Source organism: Anser cygnoides, chromosome 17 (assembly GCF_040182565.1).
Source record: "Anser cygnoides isolate HZ-2024a breed goose chromosome 17, Taihu_goose_T2T_genome, whole genome shotgun sequence".
In the NCBI taxonomy this organism is placed as follows: Eukaryota; Metazoa; Chordata; class Aves; order Anseriformes; family Anatidae; genus Anser; species Anser cygnoides.
In genome coordinates, this window is record NC_089889.1 from 11,532,272 (window position 1) to 11,551,230 (window position 18,959).

Below are 18,959 nucleotides of genomic sequence, written 5' to 3' on the forward strand. Positions count from 1 at the left end.
CACCGGAGTTGCTGTAAAAAATAGGCGATAAAGAAAGAGGTGGAGGCAGAGGAGGAGCGCGGGCTCCACGGGCGCTGGGCGCGCGGCTGCGTTCGCGTTGCCCCGGCTTTGTGGTGGCGGTGGGAGGCCGACGCAGCGCTCGGCCGCGCTGACCCCAGCAGGACGCATGGCACCTGGGTGGCGGCAGGTCCGTGCGGCGGCTGAGCAGGCACAAAGGAGGGCTCAGCGCGCCGAGGGGAGGCACGGCTTCATTGTGTGCGCTGCAGCCCGCGGGAGAGGGGCGGCACGCTGCCCCGCGGCCACAGCCCCTGCGCGTCTGTCGCGGGAGGCTTCGGGCTCCTGGGTTTATTCTGTACCCTCCTGGCGGCTCTTTTGTTGCCTCGCCCTCTGTTGCGGGGTGAAATGTGTTTGGCTTCTCGCGTGCCGCCTCCTTTCCGTCCTGTTACTGACCAGGTGAGCTCTGTGCTGGGAGGTAGAGCGGAAGGGAGAGCAAAAAGGCAAAAGGAAGCACTTTTAGCGCGACGCCGGCGATGCAGGGCACCCAGGGGCAGGCCGGGCGGGAGGGTGCAGCCGAGCCCGTTAATCCCGGCACGTGATGGGCTCCGGGTGCCGCCCGGCCGGCGCTCAGCCCGAGCCGGACTGCTGCATGCTGGGACTTGTAGTCTCCGTGGACTGCACCTTACCGAGCGGGGGAAGGTGCCTGCGGCCTGCTTCGTTTTGTGCTCCTCAGGTAGATGCTCTGGGCTTGTAGCAAGGTGTGCCACGTGGGCGGAGACGGCCGTGCGCACGGAGGAAATCCTGCGTTTGTAAAGAGGCAACAAAAGCGTGCTCACCTCTCCTTTCCAACGTCTCTTTCAGATCGACCCGAAGGTAGCGTTCCCCCGCCGAGCACAGCCCAAGGTAGGTACTGCGGCGGCCCGCGGCCCTCGAAGGGGCGGGTCGTGGTGGTGAGGTTCTGTCCCCTGCGCGAGGCTGCCAGCGCCTGTGGCGGAGTCGCTCCCTGGGGTTTGCTCAGGACTCGTGTGGGGCATGGTCTGAGCCGGCAGTGCAGTGCTGGGGGGTTGTGGTGCTGGAGGAACCAGCAGGCCCCTTGGTTGTACTTTAGGGTGCAAAGGTTGGAAGCGCTGAGATGCGCTCTGCGCAGGGGGAGCCTCGGCCTTCTGAGGCTGCAGGCAGTGTCCTGAAGCTGCAGGAGACACAGAACAGCTCCGTGCTGTGATACACGAGGAGAGAAGGGGTGTGCGTGTGTGTGTGTGTGTGCGCGCACATCTGTGTGTGAGCAAGTGTGTGGCAGGGACAGGGTAGAGGATTTAAAGGATTTCGTTTTGTGAAATGCCCTTGTGTGCTTTGGCACAGGCAAAGGTAGAAGGTGTCGGACCTTAGCTGCAAGAGGCTCTGGCGTTGAAGTGAGCAGTTGCAGGGGCTCTGTCCAGGTGTGCAGCCAGACTTTGAACCGAGGAGCCAACAGCAGGCTGGAGACTGCTTTTGGGCTTTGGGTGTCCCGTCAGGTTTGCTCTTGGGTGGGAGTTTTAAAGTTCGTTATCTTGATTCCAAGTGCTGTGACGGGAGGAGGAGCTGGAGGGAAGCGCAGAGGGAAGAGGAGGCTGGTGCTGGGAGGGAAGTAAGGGGGTCAGGCCCTGAGAACAATCGGTGAGCAGGTACCCCGAGTAACTGGAGCCAGGAAGCACATGGTAGGAATTGGGTTAATTCCATTAAGCAGTTTGGTGACAGAAGGTGCTTTAGTGTTAGAACGGGCTGCTCTCCAAGGCAGGGAATTGCTGCGGATTAGCCCCATGCTCCTTGGGGTAATTAGGACCATGTGTTCCTCTGAGAGCAGGGGTGTAGCCAGGCAGCGGAGGGGAGGATGCAGCTGGAGAGCCAGTTCAAAGGACGTCAGCGTGCCTCCGCCTGGCAGCAGTGGCCCCTCTCAGGGCAGTTCGCTTCTTCCCTTGTCCCAGTGGCACGAGTGAGAAGTGGCAGAGGGGTCTTTTTCTCCTGGCAAAGGCAAAACGGGATCTAACTGGGACTCGTCCGGGCTCCTTTTAAATGAGTGGGGAGCGGGTGCAGGATGGGCCTTACTCCGTGCGAGACTGGATGCTGTGCGGTTTGCGAGACAGGATGGCGAAGCCCGGGGAGCCTGCGTGTGCTGGCCCCGGCCCGGGGGAAGCAGAGCAGACTTCTCTGGGGGAAGGCTGGGGAAGCAACGCCCCGCTCCTCGGGGTCTGGGGGCACCACGGGAGCGGCAGCGGCTCGGCGAAGGCTGGAGCCTGCTGTCCAAGGAGGAGGTGTCGGTGAGCTGGTGTGTGCGTGCAGGGAGATGCTGTGGGACCGCGCCGAGGGTGCTGCGGGGGGGCTGGAGCTCGGCTGCTGCGAAGGGGCAGCCGCTTGCTGGCAGCAGAGGGTGGGCTCGTGGCCTTTTGAGCCCCGTTCTCCGCTTTGCTCTCAGTTTATTTGGTGAATTCCTGTCCTTCCCTTTTCCAGATGGTGACCCGAACGAAGAAGATATTTGTGGGTGGTCTGTCAGTGAACACTACTGTGGAGGATGTGAAGCAGTACTTTGAGCAGTTCGGGAAGGTAAGTCTCTCGAGTGGCATTGGATCAAAGCTGTTCCTTCTGGGGCAAACAGGAGTTTTCTGAACTTTTTTGGAGGCGGGATTAGGAGCCTGCGAGGCTTTTGTATGGGGTTAAGTAAATCGAAGGTCAGTTACAGAGGTTGGGTAGCTGTAATGTCTTCGTAGCGGACTTAGCCCTGTGTTGGTTTGAAACAAAGAGCTTGTGCTTGTTTCTGGAGTCACTGGGACCTGGGCTATGGGAAATGGTTTTCCGTTTTTCCCTATCGAGAGGCCCGTTGAGCATTTTGGTCCCACAGACTTGCAGTTCGTTCAAACGCTGAAGGAAGGAGTGTAAACACTCTTAACAGGGCTGCTGCAGCATCAAACGCGTGGTTTTTGGCCTGTTTCTAATTCCAAGCCTTGTGATTGATATTTCTGTAATCCTTTATTAAATGTAAGCCTTTTGGTCCCCAAAGTTCTCCTGCTGAGTCTTGGGCAGGTGCTGATGTTGTTTTTGGATGTTGGGAGAAAATCTGGCATGTTGGCTGTCCCTCGTGTTGGCCTGGGTCTTCTGTGCCGGCTGGTGGCTCGGGGGAGAGTAGGCTTCTGTGGATTGAAGTTGTTTGTGCCCCTGCTCCGTGACAGCCAGGTGTGCAAATCACTGGTCGCAACGGAGCTGGAGGATGGAGGAGGCTCAGTCTTGGCCTTTCGGCTGCATCAGGAGGCTGTGAGCCTCCTCAGGAGCAACAGTATTAGACTGAAGGATCTAATTTTAATGAAGTTAGGAACTGGTGGAGATCATTGTAGCCAAATACTGAATGCGGTCGCTTCTGAGGCAGGGCACTGTGTCTAGTTCACTGTTGCTCAGTGGTGTTGTGCGCTTCTTAGCTGTTTGGGGCAGGAAGAGTTGGGAACAGTAGCTGTTGGGGTCTTCCCACCTGGCCAGGGTGGCAGAGCGCGGTTTGCTGGGTGATAATCTGGCCAGGATGTTGCTGCTGGCATCCTGGGTGTGGAACGAAGTACCACAGGAGCTGTGAAGAGTGTGAGGGATATGAAGGCTTTAGTATTCGTTTTCTTCTGAAGGATGATGCACAAGGGCGATGCTACTTTAAGGAACGTTAGCAGGTGAAAAGGAGGGGAGCTTTGAAATCAGTTTTGCCAGATCATTGGAGCTTTCGGGCAGAAAATTTGGAACGAGTGCTTGTTGAGTACCTCTGCTCGGTTTCAAAAGTCACATCTGTGTGTGCCTGGGGTGCTGTCATGACTGCAAGACGAGACTTCTTTCTGTTTCTGTTTAGCCCTAAGAGAGTGATAATGGCAAAAGTCATCACAAATCCTCGTGTCTGAGTCATAAGCTCTGTGTGGTTTTATTTTCTGTTGGAAATAAGCAAACTCTGTTTTGTCCCTGGGAGCTTTCACATGGTGTCACTGAAGAGCTCCACTAAAGGTGGTGTTGTCCATGTGTCTGTGTCTGAAGGTTGTCAGCAGCATGTGTTTCTGTGCTTCGACTGCTGGATGGGTTCAATAGGAAGCTGAAATGCCTTGGGTGTAATCCCCTTTTAACCTGAACTGTACCCTTGTTAATGTGAAGCAGAAGCATGTCATGTAGTACTCGGTTTACAAGCAGTTACGATCTTGTTGCTCCAGTTTGAGAAGTACTTTCCAGTTCTTTTGGAGTGTTATCCTGTTATATTCCTCTTGTTTAACGGTCTTGTGTTGGACGGTGACCTTGCACCAGGAGACCGGCAAGGAGTGGTTGTGTCAGATTGTTTTCTTAGGACTGGGCAGAAGGGAGAGTTCTGCACAGCTCAGTGCATTCATTGCCCAAGAACCAGCATCCCGGCCGACATCCGGTGCTCAAAGCCTGCGTTAGGTCGATGCAGCTGGCCTCTTGGCTCTCGGGAGTTTCCATGGGGAGAGGTCAGGGCTGGTCACGTTGATTCTCTGGTTTTGGGGCTGTTTTCTGACTCATCGGGCCGTTTCAGCTGAGCAGAGGCTCCTCAGAGCTCTAACGCGAAGCATGCTCCCTGGCCTTTAACCATCTTCCAGGCCAAGCCTCAAATAATTCATCGAAGGCCAGGAAAACTGTTCCCTGAGAAATTCCCTGCAGTTGGTAGCTCCGTGTGGCTGACCGGGGGATCGGTGGGAGCGCACATTGCAGAGGAAAGCCTCTGTGGCCATCAGCGCTGGGGTTCTGAGCTCTGAATGTGCTTCTGTGGTTTCTAGGGCTAAGAAAAGCCCGTTGCCCACAATTTCAGATGTGAGTCATTCTTACGGAGAGCATGACTTTGGTACACAGGCTCTTTGTTATGATACTCGGGGCCTCCTAGATTTCAGAGGTTTCCTAGGATCCCTTCTTCAGAGGTACGCTTGGCACCTGGTTTTGTGGTCTTCCATCTCCTTAATTTATGGCATCTTTAAGCGAGAGGTGAAGCTTCAGTCAGGTGAGCCTCATGGTGGAAAGCCTCTGTTGTGTAAACAGAAATGCTGCCCAAGTCACTTGGGACAGTACGTCTTCTGGAGTCGGAATGGGATTATTGGCTGGAAAAGAATTGTTAAGGATGCCCTTCGTGGGGGACGCGCCCTCCAAGGAAGTGGCTTTGTCTCTGTGCCCCCTTCTGCTGAGCAGCTAGTTTTACCCGGATCTGGCAGGGACCAAAATCATTCTTCTTTCCTGCTGCCTGTTCAGGAAGCCGTGGGAACAGCCACGGTTAGATCCTAGAGAGGAAGGAGAGGGGAGCACAAGTCACGCTGTCCTGATTCCTCAGTATCAAGCTACCAGGCTCCTGGCTGTGCTCTTTAGTCAACCTCTGTGAATCCAAAGGCAGGCTCAGTTTGGATCTCAGCTTCGGTGAGAGGCCATCCCCTGCTTCAGAGGGCAAGGGCGCACGGACAGCTGCGCGGCTTTGCATGGAGGTTTTCTTCTAGGTAGCCCTGAGGCTGCAAGCCTAAGCGTGGGGTAGGTATGCCACCCCTTGAAGCCTTTAAATCGGGAGAGATGCTGTTTGAAAAGTACGCTCTAGTCCAGCCAGAAAGCATGTACGTGCTGTAGGAATTAGGAGAGGAAATGCTATGGCCTGCAGTACAGACAGGGTCAAATACGATTATTGTAACATTGTCATCCAAATTTGTGTACTGGATTATTGTAACATTGTCATCCAAATTTGTGTACTGGATTATTGTAACATTGTCATCCAAATTTGTGTACTGCAGTTCACGAGTCTACCAAGGTAGCTGGTGTTGGTGTGTCTCAGATCAGAGCAACACTTGGAGCTTTGTGTGTTCATTAGCTGGGAAGAAAAAAATGGAAGTTTGGTTGGGCTCGAAGTGAAACGGTTTCCCATTTCAGAAAACAAGATCACTGAGTCTGACTTTCCATTTTGTCATTTCTGCGTATTGTCCTATTTTTGTTTTGTTTTCTTTCCTTGCTGAGTCCAAAACCTTCTCTGAGCCTCGTAAAATGGAAGTGACAAAAGAAAAATGAAAACGTGTGAGAAGGAAATCCCTGAGCTTTACTTAGGGTTAAAGGAAGAAATGGAGAGGATGGCACCCCCATTCTTCATATTGAAATGCGTGGTTTTGACAGGGGAAAAAAAGTGAAGCTTCAAAGAGGATCCCAAATACAGTGTGAGAGTTTCTCTGGTTCAAAGGACAGCTTTCTTTTTTTTTTTTTTTTTTCCTCTTCAAAAACTGTAAATGAAAAATATGGGCTGATGTTTTCATGAGGAAAAATATGAAGTGGTTTTCTTTTTGTTTGTTTGTTTTAGTACAGTAAGAGTGACTGAGAAGTGCTCTCAAGCCAGCTTTAGTTTGTCAGGTGCAGCTGCTAGGGCACTGAACATAGTGGGATCTCTAGGAAATACTTCTGGCTCCAAAACTCAAGTGTTCCTGAGATGCAAGATGAGACCATGCACATGCTTTCTAAAGAGAAGACTTTTCAACTTTAGGATAGAAGTCCAGGAAAGAATTACATTCACAGTACGGGTAGCCAAGTGTCTCGGCCTAAGGTGGAGTGTTGGAGATCTTGAGGCTTCACAAGGAAGTATTTCAATATCCTCTCTAGATTCAGGCTACCACCCTCACTGAAACCTGAAACAGGAAGAGAGGAGAAAGATACCTTGTACCCAGCACCTCAGGCATAGCTAGTTCTCTGTCTTGCTCAACATGTATGAGGATGCCTCGGGAGCTTGAGTCCCAGCTTCCTCCTTTTCTGCTTCAACCTGTGGGAACATGTTGCTCTGTATTATTTTTGGGGGATGAAGGGGCTGACCATCAGAGAAGTTTCTTTGGGCTGTTGGGTCTCTGAGCTTATAGGCCAAGTTATTTATTTAAAGTAATAAGGGAAGAATTATTTTGGATCATCTTTCTTTTCCGAGGGTTGGTCTGACGAGGTTTTGGGGTGGAGAGGGTCAAATAAATTACAAGGTAAGAGGCTCAAAACAGATAAGGTCTCTCTTTGTCATGGAGCTCATCTAAGCTGTGAAATCTTTGCCCTAGGATGTTGTTGCCGAAATTTACATAGGCTCCAAGATGATAGGACAAATTCATGGAGTGCCTGGTAAAGATACAGACACCCCTGCAGGTTTGGGAAATCCCTGAATCACAACTGGCTGGAAGCTGAGGGAGTATCCTGGGGTCTCTCATAATATCTTTCCCTTGTCCTTCTGTTCTTCCAAAGGTGCTTGCTGTTTGTCTGTATCCTGGGGAGTGTTGGGCAGTGTGGGCCTCTGCTCTAACTCGGTGCAGCCAGTCTCGTTTGTCATTAGGAGAGAAGTCGTTCCTTGCAGAAACAAGGAGTGCAGAGGTGCTGAAGAAACGGGGGCCTGGGCCCAAGTCTGGTGTTTCTTGTGTGCTTTTGCATTTAGTGAAGCACAAGTGCAAAAAAATATATTCACAATGATGCTTCTGCATGGCTCGCTAATCAGTTGAGGCTCCAAGAGTGCTTGAAAAGTGCTTAAAAACAGTCTGCATCTGTCCGTGGGCTTGCAGGTGATCTGCATATTTGGATGAGTTGGTCATGAAACCTCCGTCTCTCAGTGCAGTAGATCGTGCCCAGAGAGAGACCTGCTCTCTAAAAATATCCTGGAAGCAAACAAGAAGGAAAAATCTGCTGAGGTCTGAGTGCAATTCTGACCTTTAGGTTGCCATCTAATACTCAGTCCAAATTCTGGACCGTTTGCTTAAGACAGATTCTGAGATCTCACTCAGGCGATGACTCCAGTGCTGTCCCGACAGAGGGAACAAACTCCGGATCTCGCGTGCTGGATTTAATGGCAGTTTGCATGGCTGTCACAAATACATATTCATGTACACCTGCCAGAAGAATGGTGTGGTTGACTCGGGTATATTAAATGAGTTTTCCCTGCTGACTAATTGGAGAACCTTTAGATACTGATAGGGAGCTTCTTTAAGGGAATACTTGTTCCTGTGCTTATGGGTAGGCATGATTTCCCTCACTTTGCTTTGGGAGAATGTTAATTAATTAATCTTTAATCTGCTGTTCTCTGGAAATTTCGGGGATCAAAGCTACTTGTCAACCTGCTGTGGATTTCCAAACTGGATTTTGGATTTTCTTCCGCTGATCAGAGGGCAACTTATGCAAATTCTCACACGTAACATGGTTGTGAGGAACAGATGGGGAGGGGAGGAGAAGGGGAATCTGATCACCTCTCTTGTGGCAGTAGGCAGTTCGGCTGGTGGTAACAAAGCCTCTGGAACAAAGGGTGCTCTGTGCTCCGCATCTGGTAGGCAGATAGCCAAAAATGGGCTAGCATTAATGGTCATTCAGGCCTTTGGTGGTTCATCTGATATTTGCCAGGTGCCCACGGTGCAGCGTGAGAGCAGGCAGGGACACCTGGGCGGGCTGACCCACTCACCTGTGGCACGGAGCGGGCTCTGTCTCTCCGTTTTGTCTTGTTCCCATTGAGAACAGTTCTGCAGAATGGGGTAAGGAGGGTCAAAAACCTGGTGCTGTGTAGGCGCAGCATGCTCACCCCGTGGCACTGGGCTCTGGGCCGGTGCTTTCTTCTCCCCAAAATTAGCCTGCCCTGGCAGAGCAGCCAGCAGAACCTCCGGGCTGGCTAATGCCCTCCCTTTGACAGGATGGCCGAGCGATTTCTAGATCATTCGGTTTATGTTTCCCGTGTGGAAGCTGTCTCACCGGCTATTATTCTTCAGCCTGGTGTTTTGTTTTTTTTCCCCTACAAATATGTTGCCATGGTTCCTTCTAGGACCAGCCAAGCAGTCTTTAGTTGCTGTTCAGGTGGAAGACACCTGTCTCTGCAAAGCCTTTGCCTGAATATTTACAACTTTCTCCAAGATCTGCCTGTGTGGAAGTGCATCCAATGTTTCTCATCAAACTTGTGTTGGAAATATTTATTTATTTAAAATCTGCAAGAGGCTGTCATTGTCTTCCTCTTTTGTAGAGAGACCTCTGACTGTCCCAGGAAGACTGAAAGGTGGTAGGGTGGGACTAAGCTACTGAAAAAAGTCAGGCCTTTTGGCTGAGCCCAGGTGGATTGTACTGCATTTTGTTTTGGTATGAAATGTCTCCTGTCTGGGCACCTCAATGTTTTGGCTAGGCTGAGGGCTGCTTTGGTGGAGAGTGAGTCTGTGAACCTGTCACTTTGCCTCCCTGCTACCCCTACCTCGCTGATACCAGGTGCTGGTTCCAGAAGGGCCTCTCCGGAGGGTGCTGCCCGCCTGCAGCAGGGGCAACTCCATGGAGGATGGGAAGGAGTTCCTCCTCAGGGGGGATTTTTTCCCCCCACTTCCTGAATGTGTAACTTCCCCTGAGCCGAAGCCTTTCTTTCTTCCACTCCCATGTGGTTTCCAAAGCTAGAGAGAGCCTCTGGAGACAGAATGGAGAGGTGTTAGCTTGGGTTTAAGGCTCGGGGATGTGGTACCAACTCCCTCACTGCCAGAAACCTGTCAGAAAGTGATCCCTTATGGTAGGGTTCCTTGGGAAGGACACATCGAAAGAGCAAGAGGTACAGCTCCTGTCACCCCTCTCTTCTTGACGGTTCTGACCCTCGTGGCCAAGCACGGGGAGAGGCAGCATCTCTCCGAATTAACAAACCTTGAACTTGTAACCTCAGTGCTGGATAACTGCTGCCTGGACCAGCAAGCTAAATAGTTCCCTGGGAGAGAGCCTTGACCACTAAGCTAAACAGTTCTCTAGTAAAGTGATCTGCTTCTTTGACTGTGTTTAAAGAATTGAAACAAATATTTATTTAAGGGGAGGGGGGGAGTGGGAGAAAGACAATTCACCCAGCGAGAAAGCCTTTGTTCAAGCCCAGTTATGATCACAGATTACTTCCACACCCTGTTAAAATGAACTTCGGGGTGCTGCTGCGCCTGAGTGCTGTTTGCCGTGCACTTCTCCCACCTGCGTTTCTGGCTGGTTTTAGCCGAGGTGTCCCTGCCACCCTTCAGGGGCCGGCTGGAGGTGCGGGGCCGAGATCTGTGTGAACCACAAAGAGTCCTTCATCCGCCCTTCATCCTCACCACTCCTCCGCCTGCACCCCCCACCACAAACACCCCACTCGGGCCCCCCATGGTCAGGGGCTGAGGCGAGATGGCGGCGCCTCGGTCGGTGCAGAAGGGAGGCGAAGCCCGTTGCTTTTTCACCTTTTCCTTCGGGAGAGACCCGCCGGGCCCTCTCTCCCTCCTCCGCCCCGAGCCCCCCCAGGCTGAGGAGAGCGGGCGCCGCGGGGCGGCTTTGTGCGGGCCCCGCCGCTCGCTCTAATCCAGGCGGCAGCTGCCAATGGCGGCCGCGTTGCCGCGGAGACGGCTCCCGTTGGCGGCCGCCTTTGTTGGGGCCCACCGCGGCCCCCGGCGGGCGGCCATTGTGGCGGCGAGGCCGCCGGGAGACCCCCGCCGCGACGGGCCCGTTACAGCGGGGGTCTCCCGGCAGCCTCGCCGCCACAATGGCCGCCCACCGGGGCGCTTGCCCCCTCAGCACCGCCTTCCGCGCCCGGTGAGCGCCGGCTCTCTTTGTCCTCGGCTCCCGAGCGGAGGTGCTGGGGCTCGGCCTCCTCTCTGACCCGGAGGGCTGCGAGGCCTGAGCTGCCTCCGTGGGGCCAAGGGGAGGCCGCTGGGCTCGGCTTTGCCTCATGGAGCTGAGCCAAGCCATGCCGGTCTGAGACCACCAAACGCATCTCACCTGTTGCCTTGGGCAGGGTGAGAAGGGGTGGTCGTGCGTAGGCTTTTCTGGCAATAAAAAGCACCGGTTGTAGCTATGCATAAAGTTTGGGCCCTAGAGTTGGGTGGGGTAAGACTACTTCACATACAGAGTATTCATATTTATATATATACACTACATGTACATATATTTTTGTCCATTTCAATTTAGCTCATGACAGGAGACAGCTTTCAACAGGGCACGTGTTATCATAAATAGGTTTTCACAACACAAGCACGTTTCAGGGTGCTGAGCAGACACCTGATTTCAAAGCACTGGCAGAAACTTGATAAAAGGACCAGGCCGAGGCAGGCTGCAGCTCTCCTCTCAGCGTGCAAAGCGTGGTTTGGGACGAAGCTGCTGCCCTTTTCCCCGCTCCAAGTGCTGGAGCGCTGCGGGAGCTCAGCGGCCGCTGCCCGGGCTGGTGCCTTGAGCTGGGTTTGTGCTTGTACGCGTGGGGCTCTGCCACTTGCTGCTGCTCCTTCTTGCTGGGCTCTGCGGAGGCTGCTGGGGCTGATCAGATGCGGGAGGTCAGCCGTGTGCCCAGCCTTTCTGTGAGCTGGGCAGGGGAACGGATCTAGCTTAAAAAATGCATAAAAGCAGCCAGTAAAAACTTAAGCCACATCAGGTTTCTCCCCCATCACAGTCATGAAGGGAAGTGGTGGAGGGGCAGGAGCGAGGGGCAGTAGGGAACAGCAGTGCAGGGAGGTGTTTTCAGCCCCCAGCTCTACGTCTGCGTGTTGGGAAGCTGCTGAGGCATCGCTTCAGATCTGTGTGAAGTCGTACGTGTCCCGTGGCTCCGGCTGGGTTGTTCGTGCGTTTCGCAGGTGGTGGTGACTTTGCAGAGGGAGGCAGAGCCGGGACAGGAAGAGCGCGAGATGAGCGGGAGCCAGGTTGTCTGTTGTCACCTCACTCTTGTAGGGCGGACGTGTCGGACAAACCCAAGGGCATCGGCGATGACGTCTGCCTGCTCACGACGGCACTGGAAACGTTAGCAATGGCTCCTTCTGTCCTCAGGGCACCGAGGTGGAGCCGGGTGCTCTGTTTTGTTTGTGGGGAGCTGAAGTTAAGAGCAGTGCCCATGTCAGCGGGCTGTCCCCTCCTGCAGACGCTTGCTGGGGAAGAGGCGAGCGGTAACCCTGCCGTGGAGTGTGGGTGCTCGCTGCTCGGGGAGCAGCCGCCTCGCACGCAGGAGCACGGCCGGGCAGCTGCTGGCCGAAGACTGCCGCCGCCATCCCCCGAGCACTTGCACGTCCAGTTTCATAATCGGATTAAGGCAGTGGTATTAGAGAGGAGGGATGGGTCAGTGGGACAGGTTTACACTGGGGCTTACACGGAGGGGATTGAAGTGTATTTTTTAACCCTGCTCCGCCTGACCTGCAGCGCGGCGCAGATGTGTCTCTGCAAGGAAACGCCCAGTGGGAAGATGAGGGGGGAAAGTGGCACCAGGCGATGAGAATGCGCTGGGTGATGTGATGCGCTGGGTGATGCGCTGGGCGATGCGCTGGGTGATGTGCTGGGCGATGGGATGTGCTGGGCGATGCACTGGCCTCGCCATGGAGGAGAGCAGCCCCTGGCCGGCTGGGGGATGGGAGCCGGCCGCCCCTCCCCCCGGGGAGGCAGCCCTCGCTCAGGCCTTGCAGTAAATTTGCTCTAATTACAGCCTCCAGCAGTGGGAAACCTCACTTAGAGGAAAGGCTCCTCCGGGGTGGGGGCGGGGGCCGCTTCCCAGCTTTCCCAGGCGGGCTCTGTTGTCTGAGGCCTCCGCTTCCCCCGTCGCTGGGAGGCCCCTTATTCCTCTCCCCTCTCCAGCTTTGCTTCTCTCCCCCCCTTTAATTCTCCTCTCCTTTGAGGCTGGGATTTGGGAACAATGCCTTCCCTGCTCTTTGCCCCCCGGCTGGAGCCGCAGGCAAACAATTGGGGTTGCTGGCTGCAGCGTGGGGAGGGGGGAGCCGGCAGGGACCGGGGCCGGGCGAGGGGCTCAGCCCGGCAGCACCTGCCCCAGGCTGAGGGGCTTCGGTTTTGGCAAGGGGCGCGGTGGCCCACGCTGTGGGGATGAGCCTGGTGCGTGCACCCTGTTTCCTTCTTGGGGATGGGAGGTCTCGTCTTGATTCCTGCTGGTTTGGGGAGGCCGGGTTTGCACAAATATGTCGGCGATGCTTGCGGCAACAGCAGTAATCTGATGGGAGCCCTTCTCTTTGCAGGTGGACGACGCGATGCTGATGTTTGACAAGACAACCAACCGACACCGAGGTGAGAGCGGTCTCCTGGCCGTAGGAGCGGGAAGCAGGGAGGGTCCCCCTCCTGCCCTGAGCAGGGAGGGGTTAGTATCCCAGCAGCAGGGCACGCGGGTCGCAGCTGCTCTTTATCTTGCCTCCAGTCGCCCCATCCTTCTGCATCTGCATCCTTTACCAGCGTCCCTTGCAGCACAGAGAGCTTTTGTCCAGTGCGTTTCCTGTGCTGTAAACTCGCTGAGTTGCAGATATGTGAGAGGAGGCGGCCCCCTCCCCTTCCCGCGTACCTCCGTGGCTCCAGCCCGCAGTGTGTGTCTTACCTTGTCCTGTGTAATCCGAGCCCCGGGAGCGCTGACAGAGCCTGAGGAGTGCCTGCCTCTCACCCCTTCCTCGGCTTGGAGCCCACTTGTGCTCCCAGGTCACCTTTTTCTTACACGAGCCCTGCTGGAGTCTGGTTACAGGATGGGAACAAGGCTGTAATGTTTGTGAGCGCCAGACCCAGCCCACCCATGGGTGTCCTTGCCTCCTGCTCTCCGAGTGTGTCTGCAGACTGCCTGCCTCAGTGCGTGGCACGGCTTGACACCGGTATTGCACCAACTCAGATTTATTGGCAACAGCTTAACCTACAAACTTGGCTTCAGCATCTTCCAAATCGGGGCCAGTAGCAGCCCGGTGCTGGGCCGCTGTCTGAAGCACCTCCAAGCACCTCTGCCCCCACATCAGGAAGGGGACGCTTCCTTCTGCTCTTGCTACACTGTGTGCCCTTTGGTTCCTTTTGCTTTTTTTCGAAAGCCATTAGATCTGTTCTGTTTGCCTGCCTTGGGATGTTGTTCCAGCTTCATCTTAAAAGGGAAGAAACGGTCCAACTATGGGACTATTCCTCTATTCCTCCAACTATTCCTCTATGGGCACCCTTCAGTCACTAGTTAATAAGAGAGTTGTTGGGTATTTAAAGAGGGAGCAGGGAGAGCTGCCTGCCACTCTGTCAGCAGCGTGGGGCGCAGCAGGCCTGGCAGAGGTCTTAGGACTGGTTTTGGCATCAGGGTTTTGCTTTTGAATTCCTGAGCTCCTCCACACTTGGGTGTTGAGATGAATGATGTATAACTACCTGGGCACGGGCAGACGGGAAGGGTTTGTGGAGAGAGACTTCTCTTGTAGTACGGAGAAAAAGTGGATCCCTGTCTGTTCCTGGAAGTTATTTTAAAGCCCCGTGAAACCGGCCATTCTGGAAAGTGGAAAGCTCTGCTTAATCCCTGCGTGGTTGCGATGCTAGCTTGAAGAGATCCTTTAACCTGCCTCAGTTTTTCAGAAACAGCTGTAGTCAGCTGAATTTAGTCTGCCCACCCTAGCTGGTGTTTGCCAAAACTGCCAGCAAAGGGTTTGGTGGGAGAAAGGAGGTGCGAGCGTGGGCCAGGGACGTGCTGTGTCTTACCCCCAGGACTAAACTTTGGTGAAGCTTTGCAGATCACTCTGCTTGTGCGTTATCTGTGCAGCTCCGTCTCGTTCCCTGTAACCGTGTTGCTGACACTTGCCCGCTTATGCAAGGTTTTATGACCAGTGGCTGAAGAGGAAATGAGCAGGGTGTTACTGCTGGTGTGGTGCCTCCAGCAAGGATGGGGATGTCCTGGCAAGCAGCTGTTCGTTTCTCTACCAACTCTCTTTGTGTGAGCGTCTGCTGGGATCCTCCCCGGCATTATCAGCCATGTGTTTTGCCTTGCAAATAGCAAAATTAAAAAACAAACCAAAACAAAAACACTTGGTCTTGAGATCAGTTGGGTTGAGAGCAGAGGGTGGGAGGTACAGAAAGAGAAGGAAAGGGCGGTCCGTAAGGGATGGTCTTGTTTTCTTCTGCACAAAGGCAGGAGTTGCTGGAGAGGGAAGATGAGGCACAGCCATTTTCAAAGGCTGATTGTACTGTCCTTGAAGCTTGTGGCTCCTTCTCTTCTCCTGCCAATGAGAGAATGTAGGCGATGGGTGCAAACCGTGCAGAGCTCTCGCCTGACCACGGAGTTTTGCTTTTTCTTCAGGGTTTGGCTTTGTCACATTTGAAAGTGAAGACATTGTGGAAAAAGTATGTGAAATCCACTTCCATGAGATCAACAACAAAATGGTGAGTGTCTGGGGCAGAGGTACCTGATGGAGAGCAGGGCAGTGGCGCAGGGGCAGCGTGAGGCACTTTCTTTGCAGTGGGGGAAATTGAGTCTTCTCCCTCAGAATCACAGCAGCCAAGCTGGGAAAGAAACAGGCGGCGTGAGGTGAACCAGCACGATGCTGGCATTTCAGGAAGAGCTGTCGTAACTGTACCTGGAACTGTGCAGTGCCTGGAGGTTTTGAAGTTACAGGGAAACCTCACGGTGGCGTGGGAGGGGACAGAGTATTACCTTTATTCAGAAATGAGGAAAATGAGGCTTTGAGGTCCTGGTGCAGGGCCAGGCAGAACATGGAGGGCAGGAGAAGAGCAGTGTTTGAGCTCCTCTTTGCCCGCTGTGTCTGCAGAGCGAGGGGAGGCTGGCAGCGTGCAGGACAGGGGTAAGGGCAGCGGGACGGGCTGGTGGCGGCTGGGGAGAGCTGTCCTGGTGGGCAACCCGGCTGGCCCCCAGCCCGGGCGCTGCGTGCTCTGCGCCGGTCGCAGCCAGGTCTGATCTTGACTTTCTTGCGGCAGGTGGAGTGCAAAAAAGCCCAGCCGAAGGAGGTGATGTCCCCGACGGGCTCAGCACGAGGGCGGTCCCGAGTGATGCCTTACGGGATGGATGCCTTCATGCTCGGGATCGGCATGCTGGGTAAGCCCCGGGACAAATCTCGTCCCCAGCGCCCGGCCGTGCCCGGCAGCGGCTCAGAGGTTTTCCTGCGAGGAGCCCAGCGGCGGGCAGGGCGGCCAAGGGCAGCTCTCCGTGCTGCCGGGCTGGGGACGCTCGGGGAGCGCCGGGACCTGTTTGCGATCACGACTTGCCCTCTGGTGGCACCTGGAAAAACTGCAAACTTGTCGCTGCTGTCCTGTGACAGCCGGAGGAGCTGCCTGGAGGGAGTCAAGCGCTGGGGAGCTCTGACCCTCTGCAGCTCAGTGCACCTGCAGCGTGGTGGCGTATAAACGGTAATTCCTAACGGCCCTTGTGGAACAGGGCATAGCTACAGAGCTGAGCCAAATGTGGAATAATCCATGCCCAAACATTTTCCTCCTGTGCTTCTACGGGCTTTCTGATGGATTAGTTCCTAGAAGAGCCCCAAAGTTTCCACTTGAAATAGTCGCCCTTATAGATGTTCTTACTGCTGCTTAAAGACTATAAAAATGCCCTTAACATTTCAGTTAAGCTTTGTCTCACTTTGTTCCCTCCCTCCCAGGGACAGCAAGTATCTGGTATTACAAGGAAAACGGTACCCGTATTGTGGGACTGTCTCGTAAGGAGCGATCAGTGACAAGCCAGCTGGGTTTCGTGCCCCTCAGTGATTCTGAGGTGGATACATTCACATCCAAGATTTTAGTAGCCTCCACTTCCAGGTGTACAAAAGCCTCGTGCCTGGATCTGAGATACGAGCATGAACCTTCCAGCATGGCCACTGTTCCCAGCCCTCCTCCCTCCCCCTGCTCTGGCCAGCCTTGAGCCGAACCAGGAGCACTCTGTTTGCTCAGGATCATCGCTGGTGCTGCTGGACAGGCTGTACTCAGCCTGGCTTTCCTCGCTAAGCCTGCCGAGTAACAGGCAGTCACTGAACAAAACCCCCAAAAGGGCATTTTTTCCCCCAATGTTTTCACTGGATTTACTGAAGGAAAACAAACCTTCAGCCTGTGGTTTGGGCTTTTGCCTTTTCTAAGCCATCTGAATTTTAAAGTAGCAAGGCTCGAGCTGAGTCATTGCAGAATCCATGTATTCATTTCTTGGGAGATCTCAAATCAAATATTCATCTCTGAGTCAACGTCCTGTGTTCTCACAGGCCTGTGCTGTAGAGGTGGACAGCTTCCCGGGAATGGCAGGCATTGTCCTCCTGCCCGGCTCCAGGAAGAAGTGCTCTGCCTGCATTTGCCAGCATCTCTGGTGCGAAAGTGACTCAGAGCTTTCAGTCTTTCAGATGCCACCACCTCCCCGGTCTGTCCCTAAGTCCAGCTGACGTGTCAGAAAGCCTTAGTCTGCGGAGCTGTGAGCTTCCGAGAAGGAAACCTTCGTGTCCCTACATGTTGGGAGCGAGGGAAAAAGTAAACGGGCCTGTTAAAGCACCGACTCACACGCATCCTGTTCTCTGCCTCAGCAATTCCCTGGATTTTCTGCTGTTGGTCGTGTTTGTTCTTTCTAAGGCTAATGGTCACGCTGCTCGTGAGCAGCCGGGCACCGAGGAGAGGGACCCCGTGAGGCTGCAGTAACAGCGCCCTTTTCTATTCCCCAGGTTATCCAGGCTTCCAGGCTGCCACCTATGCGAGTCGAAGTTACACTGGCATCGCACCCGGCTACACTTACCAGTTCCCTGGTGAGTGCTCCCCGCTCCTTCTTGCGGCCTACCTTCAGGTGACGGGAGTCCTTGGCATGATCCGTGACCCAGGCTCTGCCCCTTTTACCCTTTTTCCCCCCCTTTTTGGTCTCTCTTTAAATTGGAGACGGATGTGGAAGGGGGAGGGGAGAAGCCCTGGAATAGGTGGGAGCAGCCTGTCCTTCATTAGGATTACCCTCACACCCCGGTGACAGGAAAAGCCCTAGGCTGCTCTGCTGCCCTTTATGTTAGCCTCCTCCGTAGGGCTGCTGCTGTTACCCGGGAGGGCCCCCGCAGCCCTGCCTGTCTCGCTGCCTTTGTGTGTGTCTGTCTCTCTTTACCAGAGTTGCCACCGCTCTGAAAGTAGCAGGGGAGTTTGAATTGTAGCTTGCCGTGGGCTGGGGAACCCCTCGGCACCCAAAACACAGGCGCCTGCGTGCTGCGGTTGCCTTGTGAGCCGTGCCTGGACCACTCGCAGCTCCTGCAGAGCCCCTGCTGGGCCGCGGGCTGCCCGTCCCTCCTGTTTGGGGGGGGTTTCAAGCTCCCAGCCCCGCCGTGCGCTCAGGACACTGCTGCTGCCATCAATGGCTGGAGCCTGCTGTGCCGCAGCTGCCAGAGCTGCCCGGGGCCTCTTCTCCCTCCCCTTCCCTGTCAGCCTGGGGAACGAGGCAGAGCACGCTCAGAGAAAAAAGACCGCCTCGCTGTTTTCTAGAGAAGTGGCAACTCCGAGCATCCCCTCCTTACCTCCCCCCTCACTCTCACGGTTCTTACACGAAGCCTTGGCGGCAGGGGCTGGGAGTGGGAAGTCGGCTCTTCCCCCCGGCAGGCCCGGGCTGGCTGGGGCTGAAAGTTGCTGTTGCCTCCTGGCTGCCTGGAAGCTCTCTGCGAATGCCCTTTGTGGCTCTCGGTCACCGTGGCTTCGAGCGCCTCGCTGTAAAACCTGGGCCGGGCTGCAGGTGAAGCTTGTGCTTGCCCTCCCTTGCCAGATTTATGCTAAGGACAAACGGATCCTTTCAGTGTCTGGGGCGGGAGCCCAGCACCTTTCAGCACCAGTTATAAATTAGTTTAAAGAAGGCACTGGCCCGGTCGCAGCCTGTTCCCACAGCGGCCCTGGCTGCTGTCTGTCTGCGGGGTCTCCCTCGGGGTGGTTGATGAGTTCCTAAGCTGTCTTGCATTTCGTTTTTAGAGTTCCGTGTAGAGCGGACCCCTCTCCCGAGTGCCCCCGTCCTCCCTGAGCTCACAGGTCAGTCCCGCTCATTTCCTAAACTCACAAGCTGGGAAAAGGGGGCTTTGGGCTGTTCCGGTGGTGTTGTGCTCCACAGCCTGATGCAGTTAGACTGCAAGTGTTCCTTATTCCCTCCGTGCGAGCTCCGCCCACAGCTGGGGCTGGAAAGGTGGAGAGGGAAGCAGAGCCCTGTGCGTTGCCTCTGAGAAGGGCAGTGCAGGTCACACCAAGTGAAGGCGTGTAATTCCGAAATGGCATTTCCTGCTGCTGGCCTCTTTTTTAGCTCCTCGCCCTGGGCTGGGTCTAAG

At 54.8% G+C, this 18,959-nt stretch overlaps 1 protein-coding gene and 1 long non-coding RNA gene across 3 annotated transcripts in view; one reads left to right on the forward strand and one right to left on the reverse strand.

Moving 5' to 3' along the window:
- The window catches only part of MSI1 (musashi RNA binding protein 1), a 30,253-nt gene that overhangs the window by 4,792 nt on the left and 6,502 nt on the right, over positions 1 to 18,959 (forward strand). For both annotated transcript variants that reach the window (XM_066978628.1, XM_066978629.1), the window contains exons 5-11: positions 859 to 900; positions 2,482 to 2,574; positions 12,939 to 12,987; positions 14,996 to 15,078; positions 15,631 to 15,748; positions 17,346 to 17,426; positions 18,613 to 18,669. In XM_066978628.1, the coding sequence (XP_066834729.1) occupies positions 859 to 900; positions 2,482 to 2,574; positions 12,939 to 12,987; positions 14,996 to 15,078; positions 15,631 to 15,748; positions 17,346 to 17,426; positions 18,613 to 18,669 (523 nt within the window). The remainder of the gene's footprint in view (positions 1 to 858; positions 901 to 2,481; positions 2,575 to 12,938; positions 12,988 to 14,995; positions 15,079 to 15,630; positions 15,749 to 17,345; positions 17,427 to 18,612; positions 18,670 to 18,959) is intronic.
- Positions 7,337 to 11,173, reverse strand: LOC106031355 (uncharacterized). The gene is made up of 5 exons (XR_010825431.1): positions 10,182 to 11,173; positions 9,200 to 9,402; positions 8,429 to 8,486; positions 8,220 to 8,293; positions 7,337 to 7,634 (listed from the first exon to the last, which is right to left on the reverse strand). It is a non-coding gene; the product is annotated as an uncharacterized lncRNA (long non-coding RNA).